General features: G+C 42.6%; 1 protein-coding gene across 1 annotated transcript in view; it reads left to right on the top strand.

Moving 5' to 3' along the window:
• bsna (bassoon presynaptic cytomatrix protein a) overlaps positions 1–17,370 on the top strand; it is a 155,127-nt gene extending 137,757 nt beyond the window's left edge. The window contains exons 7-16 of the mRNA XM_034145147.1: positions 89–256; positions 451–707; positions 2,195–3,128; positions 4,827–7,323; positions 8,198–8,695; positions 10,416–10,747; positions 14,234–14,327; positions 15,471–15,602; positions 16,181–16,236; positions 17,263–17,370. Of these exons, the coding sequence (XP_034001038.1) occupies positions 89–256; positions 451–707; positions 2,195–3,128; positions 4,827–7,323; positions 8,198–8,695; positions 10,416–10,747; positions 14,234–14,327; positions 15,471–15,602; positions 16,181–16,221 (4,953 nt within the window). The 3' untranslated portion in view covers positions 16,222–16,236; positions 17,263–17,370. The remainder of the gene's footprint in view (positions 1–88; positions 257–450; positions 708–2,194; positions 3,129–4,826; positions 7,324–8,197; positions 8,696–10,415; positions 10,748–14,233; positions 14,328–15,470; positions 15,603–16,180; positions 16,237–17,262) is intronic.
• Positions 17,371–21,384: the final 4,014 nt, after the last annotated feature.

Here is a 21,384-nt window from a genome sequence, read left to right on the forward strand (position 1 = left end):
TCTGCTACGCTTCTCCATCTTTTTCATGTGTTGTCGTTTGTCGACGTGTGCTTCTTCCTGTTCCCCCTTCCACCAACATTATTATTAGGTTCTACAGCAACAGCAACAGGAACGCGAGAAACAACTGGTTCTCCAGAGGGAGCAGCTGGCCCAGCAGAAGTCCCAGCTAGACCAGATCCAGTCTTTACAGCATCAGCTCCAGCAACAGCTTGTAGAGCAGAAGAGGCAGAAAACAGCTTTAGCTCAGAGCATGCAGGTGAGGCGCATTGGCAGCTGGCTTGAAAAGGATGTGACATGCTTGTATGATTGAATTAAAGATTGATGTTGCAGGCTTAAGCTCTGGTGCATAAGTAGAAGTGATCTCAATGTGTGCTCTAGTGCTCGTCATTCTCAGTTGAATCAATGATGGTTGACCATTATCAACCTTCAAATAATTGTTTCTATCTTCAGTTGGATGTGAATGAACAGCCTTTGCCCTCCTTCACCGACTCTCAGGCGGGCTACCGTTCTCTCCCCAACTCCTCGTCCGATATGTGTCTGAGGAGCCAGCAGGAGCCCATGGAGACCAGGAGCAACATGAGGAAACACAGCTCCATGACCAGGCTGAGTAGAGACAGCTTGGACGCAGAGGGCGTGGTGTTTTACGGCTCCCCCCGCAGGAATGTGGACAGCTGTGTACAGACAGACGAGGAAGATGGGGAGGAGAGGTGTGTATGTATATTGGGCAAGGATTACCTTGATGGCCTTCCTACTCAGTTACCATTTTTTTTTTACAAACCAAGAGACAAGCTTATGCAGCCTTTATGATGAATTAAAAAAAATGTAGACAAGATATATATATATATATATATATATATCTTAGGGATGTGCATCTCCATCACTGAGGCCGATGCCATGCGCATCTCGATACGTTGCCAACGATACGATACATTAACAATACATTTGAAGCACCGGGCGATGCGATAATAATGCAAAATAATGATACAATTCAATATGGTACGACAGAGGATTTTGTTTTATTCCTTATATGCAGCAAATCATGAATTAACCAAAAATGCTTCACATATTTGGTTCTCTCTACTAGTACTGCTCATCCCATTATGCTGTTTCTTTTTTACCTTTAAAAACCACTTGGACCTTTCACAAACTGGCCTTTTCACAAGTCCTTTGTAATAGTGTTCTCTGTCTCCAGAGTACAGTTCCATTTTATAACACCTCACAGTTAAACAATTTAAGGATGCATTGCCCAGGATTAACAATGTGCAAATAACAACTACCATAGTGCAATGCCCATACAACTGCCAGCCTGATGTGCTTAACACTCATCCATAGGCTAACTGACCAGTGAGCAGAAAGCAGTGGTGTGGTTTCTATATGAACAATAAAGAATACAAATAACCTTTCACAAACAGGTATCTCATAACTGCTTACAATTGTAAAGAAGACATTTAAACTATTATTGGCAGTCACAGGCTGCTGTAAACTAAACACCACTCTCTGACAGAACACCTCACTGAGTGATTGAACTCATATGTCTAACTTTCAGGTTTTTCTTTTCAGCAGCAGACCCCATGTCGCCTCTTTATGTGCGTCGCTAAGTTCCTCGTACTACTTGTGTAGTACGAGGAACTTCGTTTACAATTTGCTTGTGATTTGTCAAGTTGTCCGTCTTTCTTGAAAAATCCGAATTGTTGCCAAACATTTGATTTGTAGGTATTTTTCGGTGCGCTGTGTATCTCTTTCTCCACGACTTCCATGTTTGTTGATAACTGTGACGCGGCTCTCAGCCTCCGTAGTGGCGAAGCAAAGATCAAAGATCGTCTCTGCTGAGTGCTGACAGGATGAGAGGATATTATATGAATTCATCGTTTTTTTACCGATGCAAAGACGCTACAATAGATGCATCGCGAGTTCAACCCAAACTGTAGCCAATGTGCACTCTTTCAACCGGTGCACTCGCATTTTGAACGTTTATGCCGGTGCACCGATGCGAATCGGTGATACTTAACATCCCTAATATATATATATATATATATTTATATATATCGAATATTTTCCAGTCAAAAGGCATATGTAGACAATTGAGTAATTGCTGTCAAGTTGTAAGTGTTTTTTAGTTCCGTCCAGTTCCTGTGAGTCGATTCCATTATGGTTCATATTATTTTTTATCTTCTTCTCTTCTCTCCAATACCAGGTACATGATGCGCCATCGCACCAGAAGGCGTGGTCGCAGCGTTGACTGCTCCGTCCAGACAGACGATGACGAGGACAAGGAGACGGAACACCCAGTTCGCCGAAGACGTTCCCGTTTCTCCCGGCACGCTGAGTCCAATGCCACTGGCAGCAGCACTTCCGCCACATCCACCGCAGCCACTGACACCAAGACAGACTCTCACAAGATGGTTTCTTCCAGTATCGCCATCCAGACCATCAGGGAAATGTCTTGCCAGACAGAAGTGGAGCACCTAGGAAGAGTCTCCCCAGCAATCCATGTGACAGTACCAGACCCGAATAAGGTAGAGATTGTGCATTACATCTCAGGACCTGAGCGGACCAACAAAGGACAGTCTCTAGCATGTCAGACTGACCCGGAAGCCCAGTCACAGGGTGTTGTAGCCCCTCAGCTCAGTGTACCAACCACAGTCAGTCCATATTCTTCCTCTACCAGTACTGGAACTCAACAATCTGGCTCTGCGGACCTCCTGAGCCAGCAGCGGCAGCAGCAACACATCGCAGCAAACGCAGCCAAGTTTGAGCGACGCCGCCCAGATCCACTCGACATCAACTACCAGCCTCACAACCACATCCACAACGAGTCTATCTCCAGCATCATCCGGCAGCAGCAGACGGCTCCCAAATCCCCTCAAGTCCTGTACTCTCCTGTCTCCCCGGTGTCCCCTCACCGCCTGCTGGAGAATTCTCTGTCCAGCGAGAGGCTGAACAAGGCCCACGTCACACCTCAGCAGAAGTCATACACAGCTGAGTCCCCGCAGAGACACCCCTCTGTGCCCAGACCCATCAAGAGCACCCAGAGGTCCATGTCAGACCCCAAGTCCCTCAGCCCCACCTCAGATGATCACACCAAGGCAAGGCTGTCCCTCTACCAGCAGCAAGTACTCCAGAGCCAGGTAAAGTCAATCATACCATGCTGAGTCCGGAATGGGCACAATTTAGATAAGATAGCCAATTAGTGAAGATGATATGTTAGCAGCTAGACAGATCACTAGTCCAACTTTTCTGGTAATCGCCATTTGTTTCTTATAAAAACAGACGCAAAGTCACTGGCCTTTATTAAAGAATCCTCTGGTGAAAAAAAGACTTGCCACACAAACAAACTTCATTTAATGTTGAATGAGGTATCTTGTTATCTGTAGTAGTTTATGTTCAAGTATAGGGATGTAAGGTTTTAAACCACTTCTATTCATTAAGGAGTAATCCACTTCCACGTTGCATTGTCAAATCAATCCCAGAAGAAAAACCAAACAAAGCAAACTGTTTTGGGACGAGTCTGCACTTTTTGTATACTCTGTATTCATGTCACGCATTGATACATTGACTCATCTGATCAAGATACATGTACTTTCTATCTATATTCAGTTTTGCAGTCAAGATATACAGCTACGATGAAATACAATGAAACTCTTGTCTTTGGGGTCCAAAGGGTCTAATCATGGTCCTAAGATTTAAAGTTTGAAGTATGAGGCCTTCAGACGCTAACCATCATTTGCAAGGACAAGAAAGCTAATTAAACAGATGGAAACAAATAGCTTCTTTATTGTGTCAGAACAGCATTAATTAAACAAGCAATGGATTCAACAAGGTGTTGTTGACATCCAATCCAGGTTTAGGTCCATAATGAATCAATAACATGTACTATATATTTTGCCATAAATGCATGCTGCCAAGCTCTGAATTCATAACTGAAAGAAGATGTATTCCCTGACCATTTTAAGGTGACTCATTTCCAAACTTTGTTTAGCTTAATTTTTCTACACATTCCAATACCTCATAATAATAATAATAATAAGTCAGACCATCTTTAGAGAATGGGTTTTGTCATTCCCTTGCATCCTTCTACCTTATTATGCAACATTTTGAATTCTAGAGCAGATAGTGGTGTTTGACATGTTAACTTTGTTGAATCACATAGTTCTTGAAACAACAACCTAGCAAAAGCCTGCGATAGGATTTAAGTGGTTTGCAATAGATAAGTCGATTAATTATTGGAGTTCTGCAACACAATTGACACTAAACTTCATGTTCTTGTAAGTCCTCTAATACGAACTCCACTCTTGTTTCCTGCTGTCCTTGTCTCTTTGTCTATTCGTGTCTCCTTTGTCTTCCTTGTATATCCCTTTGCTTGCATCCTCTCCTTCTTTCTGTTCCTTGACCTCGTTCTCTTTTTGAGTTTTCCTCCCTCTTCTTCTTCCTGTTCCCTACATCCTTCTTTACCTTTCCTCTCTATTCACTTTTCCTCTTTACGCTTCCCTCTGCCTCTTCCCCATTCCACTCTACCACCATTTCTCTCTTTATTCTTCCCTCTATTTAATCCTGTGTCCTTCCTTGTTCATCTTCCTATTTTGTCTCATACCCTCCCTTGTCTTTCTCCCTCTCATATTAACATTTGGTTACTTGCGCACCATCCCATCGACCATTTCCCCACATTCACCTGTTCTTCTGTTTTACCTCTCCGATCCCTTTCTTTCTGTACTTCTTTGTCTCCCCATATTCTCCTGCTCTCCCATCCCTCCTTCTCTCGCTCCCACCCCCCTCTTTCTCTCTCTCTCTCTCTCACTCTCTCTCTCTCTCACTCTCTCTCTCTCCAGCTGGCTGCCCTACAGCAGAGCTCACTGCTCCGTAAGGTCAAGCGAACCCTGCCCAGCCCTCCTCCGGACGAGACAACAACATCAGCTCATCTGCCCATGATGGCACCTGCCCTCCAACAGGTCTACTTGCCCTCCGTGCCCAGCCACAAGCCCGCCACCAGGTCTGGCCTGGCTGCCAAAGCGAGCCTCCTCAAAGACCTCACCCACGAGCTGAAGGCTGTGGAGCAAGAGTCGACAAAGCTGAGAAAGCAGCAAGCTGAACTGGAAGAGGAAGAGAAAGAAATTGATGCTAAACTGAGATACCTCGAGCTGGGGATCCACCAAAGGAAAGAGACTCTAGTAAAGGAGAGGGAGAGGAGGGATATTGCCTACCTGAGATGTATGGGCGACAGTAGGGACTACATGTCTGACAGTGAGTTGAATAACCTACGTTTAGCAGCTGCAGCTGCATCACATGAGACCAATGGGCTTCTGGCAGTGAGGCCTAGCACTGCTCCTATGAGTCAGTTCACCAGTGACCTGAACACAGCAGCCCAGTACCCACCCTCCTCATCCTTCCTCTCCTGTCAGTACCCCCAGAGCCAACCCGCACCACCAATTCAACAATCAAGTGTGCCGTACCAGCCCACAACATTCAACCAGCCTCCCTACCCAACAGTGTCTCAGTCCCAGGCACTGCCACAGCCAACACCCCTTCAGAGCCATGTCCCCCCTCCAGGACCTTCTTACCAGTCTCAACCTTCCTACCCTTCCCACACTTATCCCCCAACTCAGCCCCCATACCCCCAGACAGACATGGGGTTACCAGCTGCACCTCAGCCTCAACCCCAGCCCGGGCATACTGGTTTTGGGCCTGCACCGCCTGGTCAGCCCCCATACCCCACCCACAGCTCACCCTATCCCAGCGCTGTGTCCTCCTACCCCAGCCAAACCACCCCATACCCTGGGCAGCCCCAAGTTGATATTCTGACAGTACACCCGGGAAGACCAAGGCAGACTTCGCTGGCCGATCTGGAGCACAAGATGCCAACCAACTATGAGACAATCAGCAACCCCACAGTCGTGGTCACCACCATGGCTCAGGAAGCTATCTATTCCAGTTCAGCCCCCTCTTATGGTCAGTACACTGGCTCCACAACCATGGCCAGCTCCTATGGGCCCTATGGCTCAGCACCAGTGTCCAGCAGCTATGGTGGGTACCAATCAATGCCATCCAGCACTTATGGCCAGTATACTTCAACCTCAGCTAATTCGTATGGCCAGTACACCACAACCAATGCTAATACTTATGGCTACACCGCCACCACAGCAAGCTCTTACGGACAGTACACCTCTACGGTTTCCAATGCCTATGGGCACCCTGTAGATAGTCCTTCCACGTACAATCATGCTGATGGAATGTACGGAGCTCCTGGCTTAGAGCAGAATGTCCCAAGGAACTACATGATGATTGACGACGTAAGCGAGCTGACGGCAAAAGACGGGCTGGGCACGACGACAGGGGACATGATGCATCATGGCGGCAGTGGGCGTTATCCAGGCGACATCCACGGCCACAGCAGCACCATTGGCAGCACGACGCGTGGCAGCTCCTCGTACGGCAGGACACCCGAAGAGGAAGCGGCGATGCAGGAAGAGCTGTACGACCAACACGGCAGGGGTAAGAGCAGCTACAGGCACGGACCTCTAGGGGGCAGCAGCAGCAGCGTGAGCGCTAGCATGGGTGGGGGATCCTCCTATTACTATGACTTCGACTACAAAAATGGCGGCATCCGCTCCGGGGTACAGAAACCTTCACCATCCTCCAGAACCCTTCTGGCTCCTGCTGTCATGTCTTCCAAGCGCAGCAAGCACAGGAAACTGGGGAGTATAGAGCAAAAGATCTCCAAGTTCTCCCCAATTGAAGAGGCTCGGGATGTGGAGGCAGACCTGGCCTCCTATTCCTCAGCAACAGGTGAGGCTTACCCCTCCTCTCACATTCGAGGGCGCCAGCTGATTGAGGATTACGGATTCAAGAGGAATGCTCAAGACAGCCTCAGTGGAGCCTCTCATGGTAGTCGACACTATGGTTTGACAGAGGAGGATGATAGGATTTACTACACCTCCACAGGCCGCTCCCGTTCCACCGGCTATGGCATGGACAAGATCTCAGCCAGAGACTACTCCGGGTATCGCAGCCGATCCTATGAGAGGGACGACCGCTCCTACCAATCTGGTTACAGCCGGGGGCGCCACCCAACCCGGCAGGTCACTGAAGAGGAGAGCCCCCTCAGTCCCCTTGGGAGGTTCATGCGTTCTGGGCGATCATCGAGCTTAGGTCCCGACCCGTACGACAGTCGGAGCAGTAGAGATCAGTACTATGACGGCCAGTATGGTTCGAGCCACTCGCTGCCAGACGTACAAGACCACATACGGGACCTCCCTCGGACGCATGTCTACAAAGCGGATGATACGTACATTATAGATGATTATCATTGCGCTGTGTCAGACAGCGAAGGTAATTGTGGGAGCTCAATGCCCACAGTCTCACTACCTACTACTGCCCCCACCGTTTATCTGAACGTCCCCCACCCACCCAGAAGCTAGGCTTAGCAATGACAAAGAGAAAGATAAAAAAGAGACAGAGATAGCTGTTGCATGCTGGTATTTTCTTCTTCTGAGAGTCACTTGGAGCTCTCTTATCAGTGGACTGCTGTCTGTCTGTCTGCCTGCCTGTCCGTCCTTCCGCCTGTTCGTCCAGTCGTCTGTCTGTCCAATACTCGCATGGTTCTTCGACGTGGTCGTTTCCTTCGTTCGGTACACTCTGATTCACTTGAAAGTCTTCTTTGCACGACACGGATGCATTGTATTTTTGCTTTACAGGGTTTTATTTTAAATTATGTCTTTGATGTTTTGTTTACATGTCTTTGATTTATTAATTCTTTGTCTACACTGCAAAACGGTCCCTACAAATATATTCTTTATTTACACCTTATCTTTTAAAGAGAGACATATTTATTGTTTTGCTGCAAGCCAATTGTTTAAAGTATGTTTTTGCTGCATAAAATAATTACCCCTGTCATTGGCTTTAGATTTAAAGCTTACATTTCAAGCAGAAAAACAGCCCCCAAAACCAGACAGTTTTGCAGTGTTGTGTTATCCTGTTCATATTGTCTTGTAATGTGTTACGGTCCGTGAAGTGTACTGTATACTGCATGTATGTAAACTTTTATTTTTATTTTCTGTCTTTCTTTCTGTGTCTTCTTCCTCCTATTCTTTTCTTTTGCATGCGGTTGGTCTTCTTCTTCCTGCCTCCTTCCATCTCTAAGCCTGCATGCCGCTGTCACCAAACGACATGGAGATTGACTGTGATCTGCTCTCGGTTTCCAAAGCCTACCATCTGGGACAAGAAGAAACTGACTGGTTTGAGAAGCCCCGCGCCAGTTCTCGACACTACGGCAGCAGCCACTCGACTGGGAGGACCCGGCACGGTGTCAAACACACCTACCATGATTACGACGAGCCTCCTGAGGAGGACCTGTGGCCCCAAGATGAGTATGGCCACGGAGGTCGACACTCTACGTCCCGTGACCATCGTCAACATGGCAGCTCTAGCCGACACTCATCCGGGTCACGTCAACCAGATGAGCCGAGGGCCTCAAGGTCATCTAAAGGGCACCCCAAAGACCCGTCGATGCGCCAAGACCCTTCAGTACGATCCTCATCTACAGGACGGCGTGGAGAGTCAAGGTCAGCAGGGTACCAGTCTTCGGACTACTCCCGAGACCCAGCTGGGCCCCACCACGGACAACGCTCCTCAAGACAGGGGGACCCGCACCGTTCCTCACGCAGCAAATCCCAGCCGCCAGGGGACATGCAGGGCCAACCAGGTAAATACGGGGCACCTTTACACATGTAATACAATGCTAACTAATTGCTTGCTTGATTATAGGGCAAATGCATTTATCGAATGATAAGATTTCTTACTAACTTTGTAACTCTTTAACTTATCATCAATAATTTCACATTATTTTAGTCTACATTACAAGGTAATTTAAGCTTTTTGAATACATTGAATAAGTAGTGAAAAGAAGCACCATTAAAAAGTGATTTGCTCATTTATGCCTAGAACAGTACTCATTTAGATTCTGGCCACTGTCCAGATTGAGCAGTGGTGCCAAATATCCCCATTTAAAACAAACTATGTGTCTTATTGAGTTACAGGCTTGTTTTTAATCAAAATGTAAGTCTAGTCAGATCAATTTAAATTCATACAGTTCAATATAAGAAATGTTAAATGTGCCACATGGTGCTTTAGAATATCTACCCTGCAAAAAAAGGAAGAGCAGCAGAAGAGAGATCCCTCTCCAAGGACGGAAGGACTGGCAATCGATGTTGTGTGAACAGAATATCGTTTTTGATTGACAAAAATAGACAAAAAGAATGAAAAACTGATTGATAGTTCTAAACAAAGGACATCTTCTTTCCACCTTGGAGACCTAGAAAGAGGACATGCTACACAAACACACACAAGGCTAACCATTTACTAGGATAGGGAAAAAGGAACAAAAGAATAGAGAAAGAGAATTATGTAGCTTTGCTTGTTTACATTATTATTTTCAGCAGACAACACAGACCCTTTTACTTGGCTTAATAGCTCATATTGATTCGTTAACAAGATTTACCGACCAGAATAATAATAGTAACAGGTACAAAGCTTGCAGTTATCAGAGAATAAAGAATAATAATCAAAGTCAGACTGTGTGATTTCATCAGAAATATTTTTCTTTCCGGAGGAATGGGGCACTGCAGGGAGAGAGAGATAAAGACGTTTTTCATTCACAATCTGTTTCATAGATTAGTGAGCTATCTTAATAACTGCTGCATGCATTGCCAAGACACCCTGCAAAATAAGACCAATAACCACATTGAATTAATGCATCCTACAGACCTACTGTAAACTAAGTTTCCTGAACTGAAGCATGCCCTCAAATAATTATTGTGGCAATAATGATGCTTGAATGTGATCCCTTTAGATTTACTATTTTTGGTCTGAGGCAGACATATTTAATACCCCATGTTGTTAGGAATGGGTTTGATGCTTTTTTACAACCAACTGTCCCCTAAGGGATCAACAGTTTTTAATTAACTATATGAAGCGTAACTTTTCAAAGGAAAGGGCAGCACTCTGGCTCTGTTCTAAGCAATGTACTCATTAAATTGCTGGTTTGATCTTTGCTCACAACTATTGTTGCACGTCATTCCCTCTTTCATCTCACCTGTCAATAATAATAATAATAATAATAATAAACCCTGAAACGCCATGATAATAACAATAAACCTTTCCGTAAGTTAAATGCTGTTTTACCAAGTTCCACCTCACTGATTGGAGCATATCAGTCAAGGTTTTTCTATCTAGGAACTGGTCAAATTAGAACCTTACAGGGCACATGCTTACTTTGAGCAGTCCATCATTCCATCAGGCCATCATGCATTGTGACATATTGTTAAGGCCTGCAGGGTTCAGACTCTACTGCTGATATTTTGTATCAATTTATAGTATCGGCTGTAAAAGAAGGAAAATAATCCACCGTCCCTTCCTCTGTCCAGGCTCCTCCAGGTCTGGCAGCAGCTCTCGGGGTCAGGGCTCCTCTGGGGGCCCTACGGGATCAGGGCGCCAGGGTGGTCCGGGTTTGCAGACAGACGGAGCTCCAGGACAAAGGACCCAGCTCCAACAACAAGCCCAGACATCAGCGACAAGGCCAGGACAGCCCAGCGCCGCATCGACCATGGGCCCTCAGCAGCAGCCCCCAGCCCAGGGACAAGGCATGGGCATGGGCATGGGGCCGGGCCAGGCCAAGCCGGGACAGATGGGACCAGCTGGTGGACCCATGGGGCAGGCCAGGCAGACCGGACCCGCAGGAACCACGCCGGCAAACATGGTGAGTACAGAGAGTTCAAAAATGTAAAAAAGACTTGCAGCTTTTATTTACATGTTTTATTGTACCATATTGATATAAAGGGAACAATAATAATAACACTATAGCTTCAGTCAATATTATCAGTTTCCGCCTCTATCCATCCTGCTCTTAACATTTGAACACCCTGATGCTAGCTAGTTTCCACTGTTTTCGCCCTCGTCTGTGTCCCTACACTCTCCCAGAGATGAGAGCTGCTCTATCTCTGCACAGTTCAGATTGTTTATTTCAATTCTGCTGTGTCTCTGTTGCCAGGCTTTATCTAACACTACGATTAACACCCAGGCAGCTGATAACTGAATGTAGCTGATTCACTGTCTGCTAGACGCTCAAGAAATTAACACTCAAAATGTCTCCCTGCTAAAATCTATTGCCCCCACCATTTACTCTATAATCATAAATCCATGCAAATCTCTTTGCTATTTCAGTCTGAAAACCTCATTCTGACATGTAACACAAAGATTCAGATAGTTTAATATTTCTCTTCCGAATATATTCCATCTGGAGCAAATGTGATTTTTTTTGCGAATGAGGTTTACAAAGCCACTGTCACCATTTCCTAAAATTATTCACAACGGGTTTTCACTGCTGAAAGGCGTCCATGATTTTCATATTGCTGCATTGTTGTGCTATCAGTGGGAAAGCAAATTGAAATAATTCAAATGGTCTGATATCAAATTATGCAGGAATTTGTCTAGGAAATTATTCTGAATGCTGCTGTGGAAAAGCTCTGACAGGAAGCCGTAAACAGTAAATGGCATGTGACATTTGTTTATTATTCAGTCTGGAAACTCATACACTTACACCCCTATGTTAGGTCCGTTGTGTAATTAAAATCATTGATTAAGTGGCTGTAAATAAGAAAATGCTGCACAGTGAATCATAATGCACCACCTCTGCTAAACTGGAACAAATACAGAAATGTGTGGCATCAGTCCAGTGTCTTTTAAGTCAAGTGTATTTATGGATGAGAATAAGTGACACAAAGAGATGAACAGAAAACAGAGGACACAAATTAAGATCATAAAAATGGTCGAGATCAAAACAGGGCTATATTTCCTGTGTTCAGATTGTAGCAAGTGATAGATATCAGGCAAGCTCTGCTCTGCGTCTTTCCTGAAGCAATTCCCTGGGGTTGCAGCAGTAGTAATTTAGTATTTCTACATGTCGAGAGAAGAGCTGGAAAGAACCACAGCAACACAACTGCTCAGAGTGATTCAGCAGATATCAAAATGTCCAAAACAGTCCACTCAGATAAAAACAAGTGGTGGAGCAATGACGCAGGAACATGTGGGTCATCTACAGTGGCAACCATATCAATTACATAACAACTACATTTATTCATTCTGGTTAGTGCAATTTTAATCGCTTCAATGCAAACTTCACTGAAAAAACCTGTAGAGCTCAATAAATAATAAATAGTACAAGCACTTATGCTAAAGGTTCACTATTAATCTTTGGAATAGTAATTAAAATAAGCATAACTCAGGACAAGCCTACTAGCTTTTCGAGTGCCACAGTGACGCGTCCTAAAACCCGGAAGTAAGTTAGCATTTTACCACTTCCGTTTCCTTCGACAAAAAACCAATGCAATTTCTCCATAGGATTTTGTAAAATAGCTTGAAATAAGGTCTGTGGTTGACACAAATTGAAGAGACAGATCACGTTTTGTTCAGTCGGATAATATCCACATGTCTACCCTACTTTTATAATTTTCGAATCATAAATCTAATCGATAGATTTATGATCGATAGATTTATGATTAGAAAATTGCATTGGTTTTTGTCGAAGGAACCGGATGGAGTTTACTTCCGGGTTTTAGGACGCGTCACTGTGGCACTCACAATATGTAATTTTCTGCAACTTGGCTTCTTTCGAACAAATCAATAACAAAATACAGTGTTGGGTCACGTCGTCTGGTGATCATGGGAGTAGTTGTTAAATATATAATATTAAAAGTAAAGTAAGAAGATTATGACGGAGGTAATGTTGGATTCTACGATTGTCTCTCCGGTGGTGATTAATTATCAGACTGTTGAGACTTGTCACTATAACTAATGACAAGCTGACCTTTAAGCTTTAAGACTATTTTTGTAGAAGAGCCATTTAGGGCATTGCTCTAAAAATGTTCTTTTTGTCACTATGTTTTAATGTTGACGCTACCTTCAAAATAGAAATTCCTGAATATATTAATAAATCAGTTCTTACATTCTGACTCTTCAGCTCCTACGGTTTAAAATTGCACAGTGTCCTCAAAAACCGGTACCACCTTGAATGACCTTTGTCATTCATGCAAGGTTAAGAATTTTCAAAAAGCCTGATCAATCATGGCTGATCCCAGCCTCCCATAGGCCACTGAGTTCAAGTTGCCTGCGTTTGGCTTCAGATACAATCAGCCAAGATGCAGAACCAATACACTCAGGAACTAGTTTGTCCCTGCTGCCATTGGCCTTACACATATCTCAAAGTGATCTTTATATGGTATTTATTGTTTGTCTGATGGTGGTGTGCTAACTGCTTGCTGTACAGCAAACTGCCCCTCTGAGATAATAAAGATATTCTTGATCCTTGAAAACAGTATAACAATACCCCTGCAAAATGATCCTAAGTCAGGGATAGAAATACTACTTTACTACGACTCTGATAGACAGGAAATTCTAGACTGAAAAGTGTGCTAACATTACTATCATGTGAATATATATATATGAATTAAAAAAAAATCCCCAAATTCCCCCTGCTGAAACCCCCCGATTAGACTCCTTCATTTACATCTGTAACATAGTGTCATCACTATGCTAACCAATCAGAGCAGACTGAACTCTGGTTTCAGACAGAGGGTGAAAAGAGGTGCTGCAGCACAGGCAGAACATTTTTGAGAAAAATAAAGACCTTTTTGAACATTCAAGTGTGTAAACATTTCACAGTAGAGGAACAAAATACAAATATCATCCTGGGATTGTGCACAATAGGGCCCCCTTTGAGTACATATAGTGATATTTAATATTTGTATATTTTAAATATCACCCAGATTGAATTACAATGATGAAATATTTAGGACCTGATAATAGATTTCCCAAAAGCTATTCCATATTAAAAATATGAATTCCCCTGACCATGAAACAAAGCAAATGGGATGAACTATCTTTTCCTCAATCGTTATATTCTGAATGGGCCTGATAACAGTTGACAGTTGGCCGTGTTGTCGGTGTTAAAACTCATCATTCATGTCATTCAGTGAGATGTCACAACACAAAACAATAGGGCAGCAGCTTTCTCTGTCACCCCTCCCTCAACCTTCTCTCTATTTGTGTGAAAATGATGTGAACAACTGTTTCCTCCCCACTGTTTTCAATTACCAACAGTTTCACTGTGCAAGAAGTACAGCACTGAGATCCCCCCAGCACCACTCCTGCTGTTTTAATCTTTTGGTATCTCCATCTCTCTCCCCAGGCCAAGATCGACACGCCTCCAGTAACAGCGATTGGAGCAAAGGCAGCGCCCGTCATTGCCGCAAAAGCTGCCCTGCCCCCCCTCACAGGCATAGGTACAGTTATGATCACCACACACAGAGACTCCCACCACTCACACGTTTTGCCAGCTGCTGCCCACTGTGTCTGTATTATCTAACCGCTGTGTGCTGTCTCATCTAATCTGAGATTTATCTGCACATAATCCCACAGTGGAAATCACACAGGAGGGGTTTCACTTCATGGCAGCGGATCACACTCATTGTGTTTAGTCAGAGTTGGTCAGTTAATTAATTTGGTATTATGTAATTCAGTCAATTAGTTGAGTAGGTCGTGAAATCTATTAGAACATTTCTGGATAACAGTTTTTTATCAAATGCGTGGATCTGATGTCCCTCAAACAGACATGATTAACAGATAATAGGCAACAATTCAGACATTGACAATTGTTGAAATATTTTTACAGCAAAGTCAAAAATGCTACATAAAAGAAAACCATTAGTTATTCTTCAAAATGTTTTTGGTATATCCTGAAAACCCTGTTATTTTGACAACATACGTCAGTCTAGGAAATTGTGTTATTTTTCATGATTTGTTTATATCACGTTTCTGACTGTTTTCATTTTCTGATTATTAAATATTGGAAATAAACTGGTGCTATAAATCTTTCCCAAACCTTAAAGGAAGGGTTCACCCAAAAACAAACTAATTTGGATAAATGTCACACTAAAGCACATAAAGTCTTCTATAAAAAACATTTGAACCAAAGACAAATATCAACGCTTTGATATCACTGTGGTCAGTCTGTCTGTCCTTCTGTCTAGATGTGTTGTTAAGTAGTCTGTTAGTTACATGGACAGTAGAGAAGTAATGAATGACAGCTACAACAGCACATCTATACACACAATCTGGCAGCATAGCACAGGAAGTCCATGTAGGTCTAGCGACACATCAAGTCAAGAGTCTGTATCAGTGGACTAACAGGAGCAACTAGTGAAGGTTAAGACATCATATTACTGCCCACTCTGTTTGAAGTGATCTTTGGAAAGTGCAATGACAAGACACAGAGCACTTAACACCACAGATTTCATCGTAGAAAAAGAAAACTGACATCTCTTGTCCTCTGGAAACATCTCTCTTCTCCTTTCCCTTCCATTTCTAATTTCTCCTTCCACTTTCCTGTCGTCCTCCCTTCCTCTCTCTGTTTTCTTCCTGTCCAGGCTCCAAGGCAGCTCCTAGGCCAGGAGGTATTGGCAGTGCAGCAGCAGGAGTGCCTGGTATGGAGGGAGACGGCATGTTGTCCAAGATCCTCCCTGGAAACGCCGCTGAGCAGGCCGGCAAACTGGGAGATGGTACGACATACAAATCACCAAAAAACAGCACATTTTAAACAACTGATTTGGCCCTGATATAATGTAAGACATCAGTCATGTTAATAAGGTATCAACTGCTGATCATCACCATGTTAATAGCCTAAAAATGTTTGGAGGAAGGCACTTGTCAAACTAGATACTTTACTTCCTAACGTGCCCTAAATAATATTAATTGGATGGATTACTGGCACAGGCATAGGTGACTATTTACTTATTAGAAAGTCATTCAAACAACTACAAAAAAATGTAAAATAACTGCAGAGAGGCACAGAACTACAAAGAGACGTAAAATAACTACAGATAAGCAAATAAAATAAACACAAAACGCTATAAAAAGGCAAAACCACCTCATGACATCACAATTGAACTGTAATAATAGTAACTGCTAAAAGAGCTTTCAAGTTGCGCATCAACCAAACTCAAATCTTTTCATGCCTTTAATCTACAGTAGTTGCACATTAAGAATACACATCATTAGTAATGCAAACACTTTATCTGGTTGAGTCCTTCAGTTCTCACCCATCAGCTAACATCTTTTCTTGTACGCTTTCTTTCAGCTATAACCGGTTTGGGCAAGAAACTCACCTCTTTCTTCTGAGGTGCTTATATTAAGGTATGTATTCTCTTTGGTTTCTTTGTCTTACAGTATGTATGTGCAAAGTTAGACCTGCAGAAGCCGGATCATTCATTGGAGAAGCAGACCTGAAAACACTATGGAACAGGAAGTTGATTAATGGTGTACAGGGGCTGCTGTTTTATGGGAAAGGTTGTAGCTGAGGTTCTTACGTTTAAAACAGCTTCCCTAGAGTAGTTTAAATTGATGAACTCCTCGCAGATCATTTATGTTGAACTCTTTTGAATATAAGTCATAATAATGTTAAATAAAGTATAACCTCATGACTGTACATGTGAGAAAGCAAAGACCACTTGTCTGCTTCTCGGAAGATAATGATCGGACAGCAGCAGTAGATCTGATCAATGATTCATGTACAAAAAGCTGGAAACATTTATATGTCTCTTCAGTGAACAAAAACATCTCAACATAAGGTACACAAATAAATCTGTGAGATGCTGGTGGGATAATGACAGATAGCTACACCGGGTTGTTTTGACTCTTGTAGGCAGCAGCGAGTGGGCGACTTCAAAGTGGTTTACTCAGAACAGACTGTGTTCCTAAAGCAGCGTGTCTAAGTGTCTGTGTGCTCTTTTCTCAGTCGGTTCTTATTTTTCTATATATTTTGACAATGACAATTTATTCCTTCTATGACTCACTGTCTGTTTCAAATGAGTTGTTTACAGCAGATCATTCCAGCTGATATGTGTTTATTGTGAAATGACTGTTTTGAGATTTGATATACTTGAGACTGGACTTTCCAAAATCATGAAACCAAGTTTTGATGTTTTAAAATAGCAGAACAATAAAAAATACATAAGACAGCTTGCAAAAGTCCTTGCATGGCCGCATATGTTGAATATTTTATTATCGGGCTCCATCTTGTATCATGCAATTTGAATGGACCACGTTGAGGGATGTGAAGCATTTGCAGCTTGACTTTTGCTGATTTTGACATTTTCAAAGACCGTTCTTAATATGACTGGAGACTTCTTTAAATGCTAAAATGTCTCCATGTTTTTGCAGGACTATGTAAATGTGAAATGACAGCTACGAGGCCCTGTACCAGACAAACCTGTGGCATTTCCCCTGCTTTTAATTTACTAAAAAAGAGAAAGATGATGAAGAGAGAAGGGAACAGAGAGGAGAGCTGAGCTTACTGGTGAGTACCTTAATTGTCATTTAACCTGAAAACACTGATTTATGTAAATGTGTCTGCTACCACAGTTTCACTAAATATCTATTCATCAATCCTGGAAGCTGATTACTAAAATCAGCTGCTGCAGTGAAACCCAAGCCTCATTCATAAGCATATTTATGTCATATGAGAGTTGGTTAAAGGTTAAAAAGGTAAATATAGCAATTAAATGTGGGTTTCAAGACCTTGAGATGTGTGTGTAGCTTACATGATGCATCTGTGTTTGGTTGCTTGTCAGTTTTATGTATCATTATGCTTCAAGAGATGTGTATCAGAGCTTTTAGACTATAAACAAATCAGAAACTGGTAATTACCGTAACCCCTATATGAAATGAACACAGCCTAACCTTAAAGAGTCCAAAACTAATGGTGCATTATGGTGACTTTTATAAAAATGTGAAGGAAATAATTGTCTTTATTGCCACCCCTAACCCCAGCCCTAACACAAGTAATTACAATGTGTAAGAAATGGGGCAAATGTGGCTAGTTTCATGATGTTAAGGTAATGTTAAAGTTTGGACATTTAACTTTCTCACATGTTTGAAAATTAGCAAAAAATACGATAAGATAAACATATATCTATATAACTTGACAACATATCCCGTGGGCACATTGGGAACCACGTTGAGAGTTTATTATATATATATATATAAATGATGTACAGATTGTATCAGAGGATGGATGTTTCCATCAAGTAAATCTCCTGGTCTGAAACGCTGCTGCTTCCTCTTGCAGCCAACAAGGACTGGAATCCTCTGGATGCTTCATGTCTCAGGCCTGAGCACACACTGCCAGAAAGAACACGCTGCTCTCTCTGGCAGTTCAGACAGTAAGTTACTTTCAAATTTTCCTAACTGATTCCTTAGAGATCTTTTTAAAACCAAACTATACAACTTTCCCAGTAAGTCAAATCCAAAGGGGACCAAAGTCAGGAACGTTCATTTGACCTTTAGACCCAGCGCACAGTCCTGCTAGTGCTGTTGCGCCTTACCAATAATAGTCAAATAATAGTATCTGCTTCAGTGCGCCAACAAAGGAAGAGAAGAAGAAAACGGCAAGCTAGTCAACATAGATGAACAATGTTGCATTCAATATACATAAAAAATCTGCTTTGCAAATGTTTTATTAGCTGTTATTACAAGGCTTGGTTAAATACTCGATTCTGATTGGTCAATTTGGACATTTCAGAAGTTAATACTCGATAACAGACTGTTGCAAAGGAGGATCAAAGGACTGTGTATAGACATATCAATTCGGAGAAAGAAGTCTGGTAAATGTAACGTTAGCTGCGGACAACAAACATTGGTTTACCTTGGAATACTTTTTGAATATTTTTTTTTATATTTGAGAGCACGAAACTTCATGATGGCTGAGCTGTACCCAGTGAAAAAAAGAATAACAGGGCAAGAGAAGGAAAGAGGTTAAAACACAGAGCGCTGGACGTCAGAGGAATCAACAGAAGACAGACAGGAAGGAAACACTAACAGGAACTCAGTATGGGTTCTGGCATTGTTTAAAATCAAGTTAATGGAAAAGAAAATGTGAACAGACGTGGACGGTTACAGAACAACTCAGCCAATGCTGCTGCCATTTTGACTTACGATGGTGTCTCCACAGTTCCAAACGGTAATTAGCGAAACGAAAAAAAAATGTCTTAGCATATCAATACAATCAATTTTGACTAACACTGAATGTAAATATAATGTTTGTGTGCCAACAAAATAACTCCAGAGGGGACTTAAGAAAAACGAATCCAGAGCAATATTAATCTACTGAGCAGAAAATACACAATTTTGGTTTACGTATTCCTTTGTCTCCAGGATATTTGTACATCTTCAATTCTTCATATCTCAACTGTTGTCATGTGGAGACAAGCTTTCTGTGCTTGTTCCTCCAGCTCAGCCCGAAGCCAGTGTTGTGGCAGCTTATGTGTTTTTGCAGCTGTTGTATTGTGGCCTTCTGCCGAAAACACTGGCATCTGGGTTGAGTGAGTTCAAAAGCCTGCAGTCAGCTCAGCCAGAAATACATCAGCAAAAGTCATTTGCGTTCCAAGAGCGTGGCAATGATTAATGAACTGCCATTTGATTCATCCTATTAGAGTGCAGGAACAATGAAACATCAAACAAAGAAGATCACGATCAGGCTTGTAGCTCATTTTGAAGAATCAAATTAAACCCCTGCTAGAAATAAAACTAAAGTGGCATCATCGTCTTGAATCACCAGTCCATGTGGGACTTTGTACCGACAAATGGAGATGTCTTAGATTGGTTTGCACTTGTTCAGGTTGTGATGTCATTGCACATTGATGGCTTGTAAAAAATCTTAAAATATTCGAGGTATATTTATCTTCTCTGATGACAACATCGCTGGAGTCAGAATTAGTTCTTAGGTGGGACCTTGAGACCTCAAACCTAAATATAAACTAGACAAAAAGTGAAAAGTGTGTTAAAAGCAATTTCTTTGTAAACTCTTCCTAAAGGATCTTAGTTATGCCATGCCTGAGGATTGGCTGAACAGATCTGTTCACATAATCTAGCATTACAGCACCCTTAGTCTTCTAAAATCAGCGACCCCAGACTGACTTTATGACATTATGTTTTCATTCATACATTGTATGGGGAGGGTGTGTCAGAAAAACACAGATCTCTAACTCAGGAGTTTGATATCCCTGTCCCGGGTGGAACTAGAAGTACATGTTGACATTTTTAAATGTATGTCTGTAAGCTAAACAACGTTAAACACGTACTTGTTTGAGACTAAACCAGAATATTTACTTAAAACTAACCAAGTGGAGTTTCTACCTAAACATAACCATGTAGTTCTGTTGGGTTTAGTTTCATGTTCTGAAGTCCTTACACTGGCTTCCTGTGTGTCAAAGAATAGATTTCAAAATATTGTTGCTGGTTTATAAAGCTTTGAATGGTTTAGGCCCAAAATACATGTCTGACCTACTGCTAAATGATGAACCATCCAGAACTCTCAGGTCTTCAGAGACTGGTCAGCTTTCTGTCCCCAGAGTCAGAACTAAACATGGTTTGTAAAGCACTTTGAATTGGCTTGTGTTGAAAGGTGCTATATAAATAAACTTGCCTTGCCTTGCCTTGCCTTGATTTCAATTAGCATTAATCATAGGTTTAGGCATGTGGCGCAGTGGATAGAGCCTTGGTGTTGGGATCAGGGCGTCACAGGTTCAAACCCCACTGCAGTCAGCATGTCGTTGTGTCCCTGGGCAAGACACTTCACCTCAAATTGCTCCTGTGGGGATTGTCCACAGTATTGAGTAAGTCACTTTGGATAAAAGTGTCTAACAAGTAACATGTACAGTACAATGTAATGTTTAAAATTGCAGTGAAACGGTAGGGGAAGGTCATTTTGTAGGAGTCAGGGTTAGCTACCCTAGCACTCGCGTTTGCTAGCTTACATTGCTGGCAACATTAGTTTGTTCACTAACTTGGCGATCTCCAAAAAGTAATCATTCATTTTTTATAAATAGAATATGTTGACAGTGAATGTTTTTCAGACATAAACCAAAGAAAACATATTGCAAATAAGTTATGACGGATTGTAGAGAGGCCGGTGTGGGTCGTAATGTCAGCTAATGGCTCTGATACAGGGTATAGATGTGTTTTATACGTGTAGAGGCAGTACAAATAGAAGCAGCAATAAATAAATCCAAGCTTCTTTATTTTATTGGACGTACAGTCTTTTGCCTTTGGCGCAGTGTGTTTTGAAGCTTTTGATGCACCGCTGGGGAATGAGCAGGCATTGATGTAGCTGCTGTATTTCACAGTGTGCACAGTGTTGCATATGTGCCATAAAAGATAATGTACTGAGCCTGGACTGTGCGTGTTTTTGTGTGCTGTGCAGCCAAGCGCTGCTGACTAACTGCCTCATGTGAGTCTCTCTCCTCCCACACTGTCAAACATCACTGCTTCTCTCTTCTTTTGCTC

The sequence above is a fragment of the Trematomus bernacchii genome, unplaced genomic scaffold, assembly GCF_902827165.1.
Source record: "Trematomus bernacchii unplaced genomic scaffold, fTreBer1.1, whole genome shotgun sequence".
NCBI lineage: Eukaryota > Metazoa > Chordata > Actinopteri > Perciformes > Nototheniidae > Trematomus > Trematomus bernacchii.